This window comes from Nothoprocta perdicaria, unplaced genomic scaffold (assembly GCF_003342845.1).
Source record: "Nothoprocta perdicaria isolate Ctin4 unplaced genomic scaffold, notPer1 scaffold_447, whole genome shotgun sequence".
In the NCBI taxonomy this organism is placed as follows: domain Eukaryota; kingdom Metazoa; phylum Chordata; class Aves; order Tinamiformes; family Tinamidae; genus Nothoprocta; species Nothoprocta perdicaria.
In genome coordinates, this window is record NW_020455696.1 from 70555 (window position 1) to 88807 (window position 18253).

Sequence of the window (18253 nt, forward strand, 5' to 3'; positions counted from 1 at the left end):
GTAAGAATCTAAAAGAAAAAAAAGCATTTTTCTTTGCAGACCTAGAGTCTAATTTAAACCAAAAACTCAACAGCAATACCACACTAAAATAAAAGGGAAAAAAATAGTGAAAATTACGATGAAAGAGAATGTAACACCCACAAAATCAGATATAAATATAGGCAGATGCCAGTAGGTACATCATATACGTTCTACTTGTTACTGAAGAAAAACATGAATACGGTATACTAATAATTTGAGTTACTCAAATTCACTTAATACAGTAAAAATAAACAAGATGAGAGGAAATACCCTTAAACAATATACATATGGTAAAGAAGAATATTCTCCTTTATACACGTCAAATGGAACCTGACTAAAACCCATAATTTTAAGGGCAATTCAGGGCAAGCAGAAGTTGGGAACTCATCGGCTGATGTCCGAATCCCTTTTTCCTGTCTGAAACCCTTTCCTCAAAACTTATAAAATGCAGAGAAGCCACAGCAGGTATTAAGTCTCCAAGAGCTTTGCTCATCAGAAGACATCTGCACAGGACTAATGGGAAACAGTCAGGACTGGAACTTGGTAAGACCAGACAAAATGGTGGCAAACAAAGGGAGTACTACTGCGATCAAAACAAAATGCTAATAAAATGTGTATTAGTAAAACATCAGTTTACTGATATTAGGCAAATAAATGTTAAGGTGTTGACCTTTGTTTCTTGCATCATGTATTCATATTTTAGATTTGCAGTTATAGAAATAACTTTTTTTAAATAACCAACTATATCAAAGAGTTGAAAAATATCCAATGATTGGCAATGCCAGAGATGTACCATGGCAGATCATTAAGTGCCATGAAAACATACTTTTCTTGGCTGGACTTTTTGGAAAAGTCTCTTCTATCTCCTGACTGCAGTCTTATAGCCTTCTCAGTCTCCTCCTCTTCAAACATGAGGAAAGAATAAGTCCGAAGGTTTTCAAACTAAGCTTTTTTTTTGATATTATTGATAATAGACTCAACAAACTGGTGCTTTCGTCATACTGCAACCTTTTCTCACATTCAAGATAGTTTTTTCTTTTTTCACAAATGTGACGTGTAAAACTATTTTATGCAAGAAACAGACTTCAGAGAACACAATTAACAAATAAATTAACAATTAACTGAAATTTAGCTTCACAGAATTCAGAAGGCAAAAAAAGACTTTTTGTTTTCATCTTACCTTGTCCTTGATTCATCTTACCTTGTCCTTGATTTAACTTGGGTTGCATAGGTTATCTCCTTCTCTTCCCAGATATCTTCCTCCTCCTCATTATCATCAAACTGTTGGATCCGCTCATTGCAACAGGCTTCGAAGAGGGAAGCGTTGGGCTAAAAGAATATCAAAAAGAAATCAAGTCCACTTGCGTTTTGGAGACGTGAATTTTGTTGATGAGCAAGTTCCCAAGCAGCCTTTGTACACAACTAATGCCACGAAGGAGTCTGCATTTATTTCATTCTTCATAAGTGAAGAAATAAGGAGTGTCCAGATGTGGAAGAGGAAAAAGAGAAGAATAAAAGGCTTGGCATGCTGCAAAGGAGGAAAGCCCTCGCAGGGCAGGGACACCGCAGAGCAGCGGCCGGGCCTGCCCTGCCTCGCACAGGCCGCACTGCTGCGGGCTCCTCCATTACCTGAGTCTTCCTGCATCACTCAAGGGGCTGAGGACGCCACTATGGGGGCTAAAAGAGAAAAAACCTTCATCTTTCAGAGGGAACATCAGGCTGGGGAAGGTGGCGATGCCAGAAGGTGCCTCGGTGCTGCCAGGCCCCAAGGCCAGGGCTCCTGGTGCTGCATTCCCCACAAATATGGAGAGTTTAAGCACACATAGCGCTTCACTCACGCACAAACACACCCTTCAAAACATACTACCTTCCTTCCCCAAAAATTACAGTTTTTCAGACATTGGGAGAGTGAGTTATCCCTGTAAAAACCAAAATCTTCTGCCCGCCTGGGTGTTCTGGAATGTGGGAATTAGGAAAATCTGGAATGTGTGATTAGGAAAGTCATTAGGAAATGATTTCAAAGTGATGCACGGGGCAGGCCGACAGCTGCCGTGCGATTCCAACAGACACAAAAACTGTCCAGGCAGGAAAAAATAAGTTAATATAGGCAAATAAATAGCTATTTGTGGCTTAGCTGGTCACTTCAAAAAGGAGACAGTTTTTCTGTATATATAAAGCACAGTCTAGAGCAGCAGAAAGAAGGAGGAAACCTTTCCATAGAAGTGTTTAAGTGAAAAGGAGCATTTTTAAGCTAAGGAAATCTAAGTTTCAATATTGACTACACAACTTTCAGTCCAGAGATGAGTCTGGGATCACATCGTTTAAGCCATTAACCATCTTCTTCAATAGGCAGTGATTGATGTCAGTAAAATAAAAATGGACAAGATACGACATGACAATATATAGACCCAGGGGAAAAAAACCAAACAAAAAACCCCACTGTTGAGCTACTTTTATTTTTCCCTAGTTTCCCTAGTGCGTGGCAAGATTACCAAAATGAAAATAACAGCAATAGATTCACACTGCAGAGAGAGAGAATAGTTTCCTCCAGTGCAAAGAGCAAAATTTTCGAAGCTCTGGCCAAAGCAATAAAATGCAAGGAGTCATTTAATGCTCCAAATTCTTTAACTGGACTCGAGCATTAGGGCCTCTTTTTATTTGCTAAATATTTGCTTTCTTTCAAGACCACTCCAGCTGATTCAAGCATTAGCTAACTTGACAGAATCCATCCTATTAAATAAATACCCCAAAATACCCACTTACACTGTCATCGTCTGCATCTATATTGAAGTTTATCTCTGCAATCCTGTCAAAAGGAGCACTGCAAAAAGAAGGGAAAGAAAATTCAGTGAGGGCACGGAGTAGAAAACAGCAATTTGCAGCCTCAATGCTGGACCAAAGGACAGCGAACCACAAAGACACTTCACATGATCGCTCAACATCTGCTGCATTTGTTCTCTGAACATTCACTGCTCTGTTCAGCGCAATGGTTTCCTCTCCTTCAAATGAAAGGGCAATTATTTCATATTTTTTTAATATTTAAAAATGTAGGGGTTTCATTCTTACATTCAATATCTTAAGATTTTTAGCATTATCTTATTCACAAGATACTTTGAGCCTTCAAGGCAACGACTGGTTGTCATTTTGCAACTCGTATAGTACTCGGGCAATATATGGGCTATCTGCAAATTTTTCAGTGAGCCTCTTCAAGCAGAATCAAAGTTTACGCAAAATAAATAAATAAAGATAAGTCATAATTAACTAAAAATAGAAAATACTCAAAGTTGCGTCACAAAGTTGCATCTGAAATTCCCTCCCTGTGCTCAGCTATGAAATCCATTCAGTTCCTCAGAATGAGACAAGATCCAGAGACAGAAATCCTGCACACTGAACATATATGCTGGATGGACAAAAATGGCCTTTTTTTTTTTCCCTCTCTCCTCACAAAATTCCAATATGCTTAGGAAATCTTAGTGTGCATACTGGCTGCACAGCCCTGACACGTTATTGACTTGCAATAGCTGCAAAAACCACGAAATAACAACTTCTCATCTGAATATAAGTTTTTCTGTTCTAAGAACAGCAGAGGGTGCTGCAGGGCAAAAAGCAGCAGCTTATTTTATGAATGAATCCAGAGACTCCTAACTTTGGAAAGAATTATTTTCCTTTAAAGAAGATTGTTTAGTTAGCAAAAAGAGGAAAAAAAAAAGAAAAATTTAAATCACTCGGACATGAAGCACAATTAGTACTTAAAATACTAAACATTGTATTTTTCATAGTTTTCATCAGAAAAAAAAAATCAAACAGCCCCAGTTTCAGGATGTTCTGCACCATGGTATTTTGCAAGAACCTCTGTTTTCTAGTCATCATACAGACAAGGATGGCACATCTCAGTTGCAGGTTTTTCTCAGTTTCACCCTCATTTTTACTATGCACACTGGGTGCGTATATACACATCCTCAGTAGCTTCTTAATAAGGTTTCTTTCCATTTATCTGCATGCACACGCAAGTTTAATATTTCGTGCTATCTCACAGTAAGCTAACACTCTATATTTTTAATGTGTAGAACTAATTCACACTCAGTTAAACTTTCCTGTTAGTCTGAAAGGTAAAAACAAAATAAACGAACAAAACGAAACCCAGGAAAGCTGGACCCCAACATCTTCCTCCCCATTAACATACAATCTTCAATTAGATGGCAACCACTTCAGTTGATTTTCTAGCACTCTAAGGAAGGATTTTAAGATTCCCAGAGGCACCAAACAGGAAGCATTCAGGACAAGGCTACTTGGTTTATGCTTAAAAACATCTCTGAAGCAGCCAACCTATTTCCAAGTGGTCATTTCATTCAACGTACTTCACAGAGTCCAAGAGTTGCTAAAATTATGGACCAAGAAGCAGCAAAAGGATCTTCAGTATATCAAATGTGGATCATTTTTGGCCCATAACCAAAGAGTGAGAGCTACTTGGCATGTAGTTTTCTGGGCTAGAGATTCCTATTTTAATCCGAATTGGAGGGCATGAGGAATCTGGAGCATTTGCTGATCCCTCAAGATCTGCTGGCTTGTGTGTGTCACCTCTGAGGATGTAAATTAGAGCAGGTGTCACCTTGGGTGACAAACCCTTCTCTTGACTGTGACAAACTGCCACGAGAGGAAAGAGAACAGGGTAAAACAACAACCAGAAACCACACAGAGCCTGAGCAACATCCTGCAGCTCTTTTCTGACAGTAGAGGTAACACTGAACAGCTGTGTCTGAACTCCTACAGACAAGCAGGTTTTGGCCATTTCCCTTAATCACAATTTTTGAGGTGAGATGAGGTGTAGTTTTAATTAGATTACAGCAGCTCTTCTATAAAAACATCACTTTTGAACACTGAATTCAGCAGGTTACTTACCATTAAATCCATCCATACCTTCCCTCTTTTAACTATGATTTAGGCCAGGGTTATCTATGTTTCCTTATTCATAAGACAGAAGGGTTGAATTTTCTGTGGACTTCATCAGAACATTATTCTCCATCTTTCTCCTCCTAATTTAAGTAAGGACTTGATTGTATTGGACAGAAGATGTATAATTGCCTGGAGTGAGCTTGAATGCTTTGTGTTCTGTACAAACACATGCATTCCAGAATGTAGATTTGCGTTTTTTATTAAAAATGTTTCTCTTCAAAATGAAGAGCTTTTCCTTAGTTCAACAGCTGCCATAGAAGATCAGGTATATAACCTTGCAAAAGAAATCACTGTGGAAAAAAAAGATCAAGTGCTTCCCAAGACATTGATTAGCCTTTTTTTGTTGTTTTTCCCTCAAGCCAAAGAAGAAACACTGAGCTTTATTTTACACCTGAACCAGAAGAAGAATGATTATTTACAAATAGACTTAAATCCTTAAACTTACTTGATATTATCATCCTGGTCTGCAAACTCCTCATCATTAAAGCCAAACTGATCCACAAAATTTGCTGTCATCTGCTGGATCTGGTACTCTGAGAAGGCCTGAATAACAGAACCCAAAAAGTGCCATCATAAAAGTGTCCAAAAAATATCCAGTTCAGCTTTGCTGAAAACAGGTAAGGAGGCATTAAACTTCCTATCAAGGAAGGCATTAAACTTCCTTCTAAGGAGGCATTAAACTCACAACTAACTGAGGAACTTTGAGAAAGCACCTAGTCCAAACATCATTTTCAAGGCAGGATCAATCAGACTTCTCCAAGTCTTGGACAGATGCTTCCCTCATCTGCTCTAAATTTTTTTTTTTCCAATGACAGTTATGAAATTTTTCTAGAAAATAATTAGTCTGCTTCATTGTTCTACTAAAATACCATTTTGTTTTTGTTTTTTTTTCATTTGTTTTTTTTCTCCAATATAACGTGAAATCTGCTCTATTACCACTTAACCCCATTATGGACACCAAGAAGGTATTTTTCACTTTCTCTATATCCCTCCTGTTTGAGGAATGAGGTCTACGTCTCCAAATAATCTTTGTTTCTCTTAGCTAAACGGCCCTGGTAAATGGTACTTTAATTTTTCTATGTATGTCCTGTTCTATACCTCTGTCTACAACTGCATGCTTGCTAAGCAAGCTAGAAGAATTACTCCCTGGGTCGTTGAGAGCACAGTGTTTGTTCTCCCCCTTGGGAACTTGGGGTCTGGCACCCCAAGCACTGCTGGCACCCCAGCATTATTGCCCAGGCAAATTTTAGGAGACATTCAAGCCCAGCTCAGAGACTAGACTGGACTCTGCTACCTAAGGAGATATACCGAAAAAAAATCATGAGCTGAGCAGACTAAGAGTAAAACCAGGAAGCTGATCTACAGAAGGAAGGATTAAGGGTGAATCCCAGGAGCAGCAAAGCACACATTGTTGGCTCACCTGCTGCAGAGAGAGTTCATTGGGAAAAGCACTCTCGATGTCTTCATCCTCGCTGGAAGAGTGCAGATGATGAGTGCTCACCTGGGGTACAAAACGTAAGCATAAGGGCAAGCCAAGCAAGCTCCGAGTGAACAAGCCAGGAACGTGGATTAGACTTTCCCAAAATGGATCAGGAACACTGTTGCTTCGAGAACGACTATGAAACATGTTCTGTACTAACGCTCTAAGCAAAAGTAGGAAATGTCCATCAATACCACTACTATTTTCTATTAAGGAAAATTTAGAAAATAACAGGCCTGATGAGAAAAATCTGAAAAATGCTAAATATCATTCTTCTTACCAAATCCACTGTATTCCTCCTGTTCGTTTCCGTCAGTGTCTCTTCTACAAAACTCTCCCATCTCCCTCTGCAATCTTCAGGTAGCTCTGTAATGGAAAGGTCACCATCAAAATGGTCGTATTTTGAGAAAAGCTCAGGGTTAGTCTAGACAGTCATTAGCCCCATTGTCTCCACTGTGTTAGGAACAGTAGCTTCATCAAGGGCTTTGGTTTTGGGACTATCTGATCCTTAATGAACAGGGTGAACTCCTTCTACAACACATTTAATAGAATATTACCAAAACACACTGAGCTTGCCTGAATATCTCAGCTGACTGCACTGGCTATTTGAAGTCTTTGGGCAGGCGCATATACCTGCACATGAACTAACTAAAGCAGGTGTTGAACGAACTACATTTTATCTGTGACTCTCTAAAAATGGCAAATCCTGCAGAAAAGGGAAAATCTTTCATTAGGCAACCCACTTAGATACTGCTCTTAGCCGTTTCAACTCACTGTGCAGTTATAGCAGGCTAAAGATAAAGAAATCTACAGCAATTTCCTGAAAATCACCAAATAGGGGAGCTAAGCTCTCTACTTTTGAACTTTTGAAAACTTGAAAAGTTGAAAAAGTTGAACTTTTTTTTCCCCCTTTTTCTTTTCATCCATAGTGATATAATGGAGAGAAACAGTTATGGTTGGGGAACCTTTCAGTCTTTCCCAAGACATTTGTTCCTTCTCCACGTTAACGCATAAATGACAACAGACCAAGTCACTCCAGCTACTATTTGATCTATTCCTTAGAAACAAGAAAAGGAAACTGAGTCACATCTGTGGCCGTTTTGCCTTAACAGACGACAAGAGAAAATCTCATCTCCTCTCACACAAAACTTGTGTGAGAAAACTGGTTGTCACAATAAAACTTGTGTCTCCTCCTCTCAAAGAGGTGTGACAATGAACAATTATATGAGGCACCACTTATAAACACTAACCCAGAATGCTCTAAATAAACACTACAGATGTACGTGCAAATCCTGATGAAAAAAGAAGTATTCTTTAGGAGAAAAAGGATAAAATCAGCCTCTGCTTAGGGGGAGGAAAGAAAAAAACAGTTCAACGGGACTGTGTGCTAACAAAGATCAGCAGAATTTGGTCTAAATACGTTTTTAAGATAAGGGAATTTGCGATATTCAGTCATTTTCATCGTAAAAGAAAGTCTCATGGAATGTAAGGTGCTGAAAGTATTCCTAAAAGATCTGCAAAATTTCGTTAATCAAAGAAAAAAAGTAGAGTAGGAAAGGAGCTTTATATATATATAAATGTGCATACCTTTATAGCTCTATGTATACCTCTATATATGTATACTTGGAATAAATTCACATAAATAAAGACGAATAAAGGATACCTTTAATAAATTCGCTGATTTGCGTTTGCATGGGGCCCTTCTCCATGTTCTGCACGACGGCGTTGGCTATCCGGGTGAGGTGGCCCATGTTCCCGCGCCGCATCCCTCCTTCCGCCCTGCGCGCAGAGAGGAGCAGGGGCAGTGAGCGGAGGCCGGGGAGGCCGGGTCTGCAAAGCCCCACGCGGCAGGACACGGGTGGCACCCATGGGACCGCTCTCCGTCCCTGCCGCCCGGCCAAGGGGTCACCTGCAGCACGAATCCTGCTGCATTTTTGCATGCACGGGAGCGAGGACACCACTCATCCAGGTATTCCCTATAAGGGCCTTAACTCTTAAGCTATGCAGGTACCATCAAAGATTAGCTGGAAATAGGTTTAGATGGAAATAAACAATCCCGTTATAATTTCCACTAAAGGAAGCATGCAACAAGAAGAATTTAAACCACTGCTACAGAAAAAGCTATAGTTCTACTTGCAATTGAAATACTTAGCAGTGAATATGAGTGGAGAAAAGAGATTAATGCAAAACCATTGGATTTTTCCCTTATAAATAAGATCAGAGGGCAGAAGTAAGTGAAAGCAGTCACAGAGGCACTTCTCTTTGGCTCTCCACCGCGTCTCCTTCACCAGAGGCATGGTCACTGTAATATTATGTACTCTAAAGCGTCCCAAATACTGAAGTCTCATTCACAAAGCTCTACTGCTTGATGGAGCACAAGGAGGACACAAGATTGACCCACCCACTAATGCAACTGGTGGGTCAGAATCGAAGCAAAGGGGGAAAACAACCCTCCCAAATTGAATCACAGAAGTTTCCTCCTAACGTTACCCGGTGTCTGGTGTCAAATGCAGCTTTTTCTCGCAGATACCACCAGGCTCAACACACACGAGGCCTCGCTTTCCCTTGCGGGAAGGGCAAGGCTGCAACGTGAGAAGAGCAGCGTCAACCTGGGGCTCTGCCCTGCTCAGATTCACCCTTCCCTTCGCCGCTCTGGGCACCTGCGGGAGATGCCACTCACACGAAGCAGGACGAACACTAATGTCCCTGTGTCCTGGGTCCTTTAATAGGGTGGCACTTGAGCCACCCCTCGTCTTAGACACAATTAACACCCATAACGAGCTCCAGTGCCAAGGCAGAGCTTTTTACCCAAAGCCCTGTGGGTTTGGACGCTCCCATGACGGGACAGCCAACGTGCAGAAGGAGCTTAGCTCAACACCTGCTTGACGCTCTTTATCGACCACACCACAAATGGAGGTTCTGCTTGCAATGAATGAGGCTGCAAATAAAGATGTGCTGCAGGCAGCCTTGTGAAATGTCATTTACTACGAACCCAGACTGACGGCCACGCTTTGGTTATTTAAAATTCTAATTCCCTAGGCAGATCAAAAGGAGTGAGATTAAAGAATATGTTGGCTACCTAGAAGATAAGCTCTGGTACTTACAAAGTCCTGCATGACAAACATACAGAGTATCTAAAACCGGGAGAACTCAAAGAGAAATTTCTTGTGCCAGCAGGAAAATATATTTCCAGAATCATCTTTGCTGCTTTTTAAAATCCTTGAATCTTAAATTCTTGAATCTTTTACTGTGGGGCTCCTAGTGCCTCCCCCATCTCCTCATTTAGTGCACACTGCAACCCCCATAGAACCTCACACTTCCTAAAGCACACCCCCTGAGACACCTCTCTCGTAGCTAAAATACATATATTTCTAGACATTAAAATGCTTTTGTATTTGGACCATGTGATGACATTAAATATGTCTGCACTTCAGTTCCTATCTAATTAAACTGAGAAAAATTTTACATGGGAAGCATAATGTTTCTTACCTACAAAACGGTGCCCATAGTTGTGCAACAAAACTATCCATAAAATTTGTTATCATCAGCCCAAAAGATAAGTAAAAAATATATATATAAATATAGCCTAAAATATAGATTTATGTTAAAACACTATGTAAAATGGATTAAGAATGCAAGAGAGAAGCTTATTGTGCATTTGAACGATTGAATTGAAACATTAAATATATTTTTTTCCATGCTTGGGAGTATTTTAATTATATTTCAGTTTGATAACTTTGTTTTTTAACAAGTAAACAGTCCAAATGATTTTAGACACCTTTAAACTGTAAATTAATCAAATAAAGAAAATTTTCAAGGAAATATTCAAAATCGGCAGCCCTAGAATATAGCACGCTGTACCCAAATCCCTTACTGTATTTTGTCATTGGCTTCCCAGGCATCCAATATCCTTTGCACTAGGCAGCATTTCTGGAACAGCTAGAGAAAAAACGAGAGAGAAAAAGAACATTTCAACAGTTTGCCAAGGAAAGACTCATCCTAGAAGGCCTGCCCTGAACTACGGTTACTGCTCTTCACTCCTTCACTCCCACTGAAGGAAACCTTAAGCTCAGCCTTTGAGCTGCTTTCCCAAAATCTTTCTCAAAGGATCCACGGAAAACAGCAACACTTTCAAACACCCTCAGTCTGCTCCACGCAAAAGATGATGTGATTTTACAAAAACTACAAAAACTTTTCATTGTGAGGTCCTCAATGCAGGAAATACCCGATTGCGGTTATTATGAGACCTGGTTGTATGTTTCTTTGGTAATTGCATGAAAAATAATGAATATTCAAGAGCAAAAATACTTCCACCCAGAACTGGAAGAACAAAGTAATGTCTCTAGACAGTTTTTAAATAAATTTCATTCTTCCACAGGTTTTAAATAAATTCCATTCTTCTGACCAGCTTGTCACAGAACTTTCTCAGGTGACACGACCAAACTTACATGAGTCACCATGATGTTTTCGGGGTTGTTCTCTGGAGTCTCCAGGCTCTCTGTGGCCGCATTTCCATTCACCACCTCTTCCTTGCCCTCTGCGTCATTAGTAGTAGTTTTTCCCTCTTGTACAGAGTGCGAGAGAATAGCTGCTATGGACAATTCCACTTGGAAATGCAAAAAGTTATTCCACGTGTATTTAAAAAATAAGTCCTGAAACAAAAGGAGAAGCAGAAAAATATCCACTCTATGACACAGTTTCCCATTTGTGACAACCAGACGAAATAAAACCACAGCCCCATTAACTGATTAATGAACGACTGCACTGAGACAATTCAGCACATTGGTAATACTCTGACAGATGCACAGAGCTCACAGCATGGACACCTTAAATAAATATATTACCTATTCTGTGGTTGCTTTAGTTAGGTGAAAGCTATTAACTAAATCATATACAAGTACCAAAATAGGAATTTTCAGAACTGTCCTGATTATAGTGGCAGTTCCCAGGACATGTCCTTGTTCACAGACAGATGTGCACTCCTTACTGTAAGCCCTGAGTCCACAACACATCTCAGTGTTACTGGGGGCTCCCTCAATAACAGGACTCTTTGCATACACACAATTAAGCTACTGGAACAATAAATCTGAAGCATGAGCTTCACTTCAACACACTAAGCAACTGTGATTGTACTACAAAAGCTATTTTCAGGCTGGATGTTCCCGCTTTCAGCATTTTAGGGACATAATTAGGTGCTGGCACACATGAAATATACTCCTTTGCACTGAAAAGCTCAAAGAAAAAGGAAGCGATTCCCAGTTTACAGCTACACCCCCTTTCACAGTATCTCACACTACATTACTCACAAGTAATAAGTTCATGGTACTGAGTCTGCATAGTTCCTGATTAATACTGGGAGTGTTTGTGTGAAGCAGAGCAGCTATTAGCCGAGATCCGTGAAGACGAGCGTTCCCCAACGGCTCCTCCAAGACCCCAATTGTAGTCAGGATTGCTGTTTTCTGCCAAAGAAACAGATAGCGAGGCCTCAGCAAGGTCAACTAGACAACTTGTGCACTCCCACACACCACCATCCCCAGGAGGTAAAACCCAGTCCTCTCACCCCAGGCAGCGCTGGCCAACGCTGCTACAATCACAGCATTGATGTTGGAGGGACCACAGGTTGAGGTTGGAAGGGACCTCTAGAGATCATCTAGGCTAACCTTCCTGCTCCAGCGGGCACACCCAGAGCACAGGGTGGCATCCAGGTGGGTTTGGAGACCTCCAGAGAAGGAGACTCCCCAGCCTCCCTGGGCAGCCTGGGCCAGGGCTCTGGCACCCTCACAGTCAAGAAGTTCCTCCTCACATGGAGATGGAGCTGCCTGTGTTTTAACTTATACCATTTCCCCTTGAATGGGAACAATGGGCTGCACTTCCAAAATTGAAGACTGAAGTCAAAACATCCCTTAGGCCTAACTAAAAGTTCCTGCTGCTTCCTTCCCCAAGCATCTTTACACAAGCTTGGCTGGTTTCTTGTGCTTGCTCCCAAGTCCTTCTTGCTTCCTAAACTCTTGATTCACAGGCACCAAGCAACGACTTTTCTTTGGGGATATAGAGTTTTGCCCATTATATATGTATGGGAAATATCCAGGAACCCTCTGCATGAAGAAAGAGAAGGCTTAGAGGCAGGTGAGCCGCCCTTTTGCTCCTGGGAAAGGTGGAGATGCTTTACCTTGGGAGGGCTGAGCAGCAGCTGGTGGAAATCCTTTAGCCTTGGTTCAATGCCATATAAAATGCTGCTATTGACAGTGTAAGACCTTTCAAATCCCTGAGTGTATGAGTCCATCAGTCCTTCCACTCTGCAAAGGAAAGCACAACAGTCAAGACTGACAAAATCTCAAAACGCTGGTCACACACACTGCTCATGTTAGTCATTTTTTCTTGGAAAATAACTAAATATGAAAAATAATCATTGTCAGACACTACAGATATTTATGCAAGTATTATATTATTTGCAAGATTATATTTACATAATCTAAAAAAGGAATTAGAGGGAGAAGATGGAATAAACTGCTTGCACAGCTGAGTGAAAATAGCAAAGACGTTACTGAAGTTCCTTGGGGCTTTGAAAGCCACACAAATAACCAAGGAGCAAGCTGCACCAGTGAGTGCTCGTGTTCCTAAGTGCTCTTGCTAGCAAAGACTTACCCAGAGCGCCGCGTTTCCAGCAGGGTTAGAAGAACCTGGGTTCCATTCACTATGCAATTTTCAGTCTGCTCTCCATCAAACATGTTCTTCAGGAGCTGCTCCACACATTCCTGCCTATTGATCAACACAGACACATAAAATTTGCAATGTTTTGCAGCTGCTTTAAGCACAGACAAGTCTTTTCTGGTGAAAATAAAGCTTGTATTTTTTTTCCCTCCTTTCCTGAAAGTCTCCTATGACAAGACTGGAATGAGACCAGGTTAGGAACCTGCTTCCTCATCACTAAGGCAATATTGAGTTATAAAAACAAAGATTCCAACCCAAGAAGTGACTCTCTCACATCTACAGGGTGTGCCTCTTCATTACAGATTGAAGACAATGTAAGGGTTAACTTGGACTATTCAATTTTTTTGAAGTCGATATAAAGCTATTAATTCATAATCCAAAATTATCCATCAGGATCCCAAGAAAAAAAAAGGTAATAAACATAGGATGAGCCTTATCTTTGCCACTGGCATTATAAGACACAGGAGCTAGAAATAGGAGCCAACAAATGTGTAATTTTGTGTTTGCAATTTTTGAATTATGTGAATTATATGTAAATTTTGTAAACTATACGTAAATTTTGAATTATATGAAAAATGTGTAATTTTTGAATTGTAAATAATATGTATTTATTTGGCAGTCCCGGCAAAGTTTTAACTGATTCACCATCTCTTTGAGGCTTAACCAAGACAAGATGCCTTCCCCAAAGTGATAGGTTTGGGCAGGAGAGGGAAGTTTTGGAGACCAACAGAGTCAGAACAAATAACGATACCGGTCCTTTCTTAGCATTAAAACCAGCTTTGACACTCAGACCCCTAGAAGTTATCAATAAACTGAGGCCACGTGGGCAGAGCAAAACTGTGCAGGTCACAGCAACTTCTGCTACTTCCTAATTGAAAAAAATCGCATTTATAGGGGAATAAATAAAATATGAGCTAAAATGTGAAAACACATGAATAAAAAAGGAGACTCAATTATTTTAATAAGCAGCATCTAAATACAGACGCTCAGCTTAAAAGGCAGCGTCAGGAAAAGAGACGAGCTTACAGTGACCAACTAAGCTCACTCTGTGGCACCCAAGCTGATCTGCGAAACTGCTCTAGATGCTTTAGGCAGTACCAAAAACCAGGATTTGATATTTACTCTGTAAGCCTGGTCTTGGCTCCTTCCTGCAGCATGTATGGATCATTAATTTGTGATTCACAGACCAAAATGTCAATTTAAAATAAATAAATGTTTAGCAGTGCTACCCAGAAGAATACCCAGAAGAACCGGATGAGAAAAGCAATGAGATGTACAACACCTACAGATCCCAGAGAGATCAGGAGTACAAGAAACCACTTTTGTTGCAGTTTTTCTTATGAACAGTGAAGTTATTTATCAATTGTAGAGTGCTTCTTGGAAGTATACGAAGATAAGTTTGATTTATCCCATGGGCGTTACAGGTAGTGCCTGGAGAGTGACAACGGGGGAAGTTGGGGAAGGCTGGAGAGGGCCAGAAGAGGAGGAAGGAAGAAGCTAAGGAGCAGTAAAACACGAGCCAAGCATCAGAGCTCCGCTTTGTAGAGCTCTCTCAAGGCCACTGAACTCGGAGCATCCCACAGTGTCCCAGAAACTCTCATCTCAGGGGGCAGCCGCACTAAAAACCCGGCGCTCACTCAACTATGGCTAAGAAAACTCAGGTCAGCTATGGGAAAAAAGACCAGATCTCCTGCATTTCTGCAGGAGCAAGAGGGATAAGGAGCACTTAGGCAAGAGGGGCAGGCAGATGTGAGGCGTCTGGAAGATGTTTCACATTTCTACAGGGAATGGGGCTTCACAAAGTCTGGGAGCAGCAATCCCAAGAGCACCACGTCCCGCTGGCCCCGCTGCTTCCTGCGGGAACACGGAGCCCTCACGCTCGGAAACGGCAGCAAACAGCAGCAAGGTCACACGAATCAAGAAAGTTCTGTGTTAACAAAACCACCTAAAGAGTAATACCAGGCCATATCTAGAGATACAGACTGGAACAGTCATTGCACCTGCTGCAAGTCCTTTCTTTTATCCCTTTTCCATCAGAAGATTGCTAAATCCTAAAGTAATATTTCTGGTTTTAATTTCACATGGACTCTTCAGTCAATATTTCTGAGTTTGAGACAAATAAATGAAGTGGAAACATGATAAAGCAGGTAATTTAAACTCAGTTACAAAGAACAATGAAATAATGCCAAGGGATTGCAGTAAACTTGAAAAAAAATCAGCATTTTCTGGTGTCCACTATTTCACTTTATTTGAGAAGCAAATCCTAACTTCCCAAGTGAAGTTAGGATATCTAATCCTAAAGTAAAGGCTGTAAATAAAGCCAAACTCTAAATGAAAGAAGTCATTGAGAGATTCAGTGCAAGTTGTCTGGATGTATAAGAGTGTTCTCAAAGGAAAAATTGAGCAGCAGCGATTGGGGTCATGGGCACAATGTGGCATCTCTTTTCTAGAAAATTTTTCTTGATCCTTCCAACAGACATATATAAAAATAAAAATAGATAAATAATAACCCCCCCCACATTCCTGTAAATGTTACTTTTGGAGATTATGCATTAGTACTATTAAAAGGAGACTAGATTAAGCCTCCCTTTCCAGTGTCTGACTCGCAAGGCACAGCACCTGTCAGACACACCAAGGCCAAGGGTACATCTATGGAGATCTCTACTCAAGGGGGTCTCTACTGAAGGTCTCTTCCCAAGGGTTTATCCAGTCTGTGTCCTTGGAGAGGTCCCAGCAGATGCCAACATGAGCAGCCCGCCCAGCTGCTGTCCTGCGTGCTGAGCAGTACTTACGACTCCAGTGCTGTGAGGAGGGGATCGGGCTCGGGGACCTCCTGGAGCTGGTTGCTCTGGTCTCTGCTCAATCTGATGATATCGCACAGGGTCTGGGAAGCGTTGGATTGCCTCTGCAAGAGCAGAAGAGAGTGGGTCAGGACTAACTCCTCAGCCAGGCTTATCCCGGTGTCACAGAAAACATAGCAGCTTGGCGTGCAAGGAACCAAGTAAAGGAGCATTTTCAGACAAGTGCCACCATGATCTGGATTATTCATTCCTCTCCTTCTAATAGTTCACATCCGTGTAATAATTAGCAGATTTTGAAATCAAAGAGAAAGCCTTCCTGAATTCTCAATAGAGACTAAATACAAATAAAGATTGATGAAAGCGGAGGCTTTTTAACCATTCTGAGCAAGTGTGTTCACTTGTGGATTCACATTTAATTCACATCACTGTGTATTAAAAAGTATTTCATTCTTCCTTATCAGTACTCAGGAGGTTGTATCCATGAATAAAAACTAATTGTTTGCAAAACCATTTACAATTTAATCATCATTTAAGCACTGAATATAAAAAGGAACTAAGAAATTGGTAGTAAAGTGAATCAGAGATGGCAAAAATAAAGCAAAAGATTAGCAACCAAATGAGAGAATGTCCATAAAGATCATCCTTCCTTATCACCTTCCCTGGGATGCTTTGGTATTTATTATTCTAAGAGATAGAGTTAATTTTTCTGGACCTTACACTGCCCACGAACAGAGAACTCAGTTTTTGTCATACTCACGTCCTCGTCCTGGCTTGAATGGATCAGCTCCACAAGTCTCTGTATAATTTTTGCCTCATTAAGCCACTGGAGGGAGAAGAATGGAAAGAAAAGGGAAAGAAAATCCTTGTTTTATCACTGAATTAAAAACAGGATCTTTGGAAAGCTTTACATAACACAGGTTTTCCAAGAGGGGAAGCTCCTTTCCATCGGTCTCGTAACGCAAGTCTCAGGCAATTTCCCCTGGGCAGAGACAGATGGGCTTCAATCTGCACTGGTGAGTGCACCACGCTCACCAACATACGGACTCAAACACCTTCAGAAAACACAACACACCAACACTCTTCACCAGAAGCAGCATAACGATTAATATGATTTTCTTCTCTCATTGCCCGTTCTTATCGTGCAACTGGGCCCTCGCCATCCTCATCCTCACACTCAGCTTCCCAGCCCAACACAACCACTGCCACCTCCATCTCGAGGTCTTCCCCCAAAGCACGTGGCTGGATGTCTATCACCCCGTGCTTGCCCTTGCTTTGGATATGACTGAGCAAACCCCTAACTGAAGTGGCGAAGATCTCGCGAGCTTCTGCAATCATCTTCCATCGCTCCTCAGTTGGGTCATGGGGAAAGTTCATGAAGTTCCCTGCTTTCCACTCCTTTGTGAGAAGGCTCTGTGTGTATCTTCTCCCCCTGAATGCTCATTTTTAGGTACATGATTCAACTAAAGTCTTTATGTGACTCTTTACCAACTTGGCTCTAATAACCCTCCTGCAGATACCATCCTGTCCAATCTCTTGACCGACTTGTCTCTTCAGGTTCTTCCACTGGTTTCTAATTTTCTGCAATCAAAATTCAATTTCTGAGCCACCTTCTCAGGTCCATGGAAATGCAGCTGATCCCGACATCTTCTGTGTCTTGACTCACCAGTCTTACCACTCCTAGCCACTAAAACAATAACAATCCCTCACTTTTTTGCTTATTTATTCTACAGGAATCTGTTCTCATTTCCATGTATTTGGGTAAGACTACTGAAGTCTTTCTTTCAGATACCAAGATTCAGTTCTCTGATGATAGTTATGGGAGATGTTAACTGGCAATTTCACAAAACAGCTTCACCAAGATTACTTAAAATCTCATCATTTACACGTTTGAAAGCAACGTGGATGGGATGCATCAGCTGTGCCTCTTGGCACCCTCTGTAACAACTAAATACCCACCTCTGCTTCCCCTGCCATGGGTTATTTTTGCACGTTGCCTCTTTTCACACCCAGTCATGCACCCCACGTGTGCACAGCACTATGACTACAAACCCACCTTTGGACTGCAATCCCTGGATATTCCCAGGGTACCAAAGCACTGAGTAGTATCAATAGCGAAAAGAAAGTAAAGTAAAAGAAAGTAAAAGAAAGTAAAAGAAAGTAAAAGAAAGTAAAAGAAAGTAAAAGAAAGTAAAAGAAAGTAAAAGAAAGTAAAAGAAAGTAAAGTAGAATAAAGTAGAATAAAGTAGAATAAAGTAGAATAAAGTAGAATAAAGTAGAATAAAGTAGA

The 18253-nt window shown here is 40.9% G+C and overlaps 1 protein-coding gene across 1 annotated transcript in view; it reads right to left on the reverse strand.

The window, feature by feature from the left end:
* The window catches only part of PPP6R2 (protein phosphatase 6 regulatory subunit 2), a 72382-nt gene that overhangs the window by 13750 nt on the left and 40379 nt on the right, over positions 1–18253 (reverse strand). The window contains exons 6-18 of the mRNA XM_026046529.1: positions 16724–16789; positions 15958–16070; positions 13100–13213; positions 12624–12750; positions 11761–11913; positions 10903–11106; positions 10329–10393; positions 8118–8233; positions 6735–6820; positions 6395–6475; positions 5420–5517; positions 2785–2842; positions 1223–1350 (exon numbers count right to left, since the gene is read on the reverse strand). Of these exons, the coding sequence (XP_025902314.1) occupies positions 1223–1350; positions 2785–2842; positions 5420–5517; positions 6395–6475; positions 6735–6820; positions 8118–8233; positions 10329–10393; positions 10903–11106; positions 11761–11913; positions 12624–12750; positions 13100–13213; positions 15958–16070; positions 16724–16789 (1409 nt within the window). The remainder of the gene's footprint in view (positions 1–1222; positions 1351–2784; positions 2843–5419; positions 5518–6394; positions 6476–6734; positions 6821–8117; positions 8234–10328; positions 10394–10902; positions 11107–11760; positions 11914–12623; positions 12751–13099; positions 13214–15957; positions 16071–16723; positions 16790–18253) is intronic.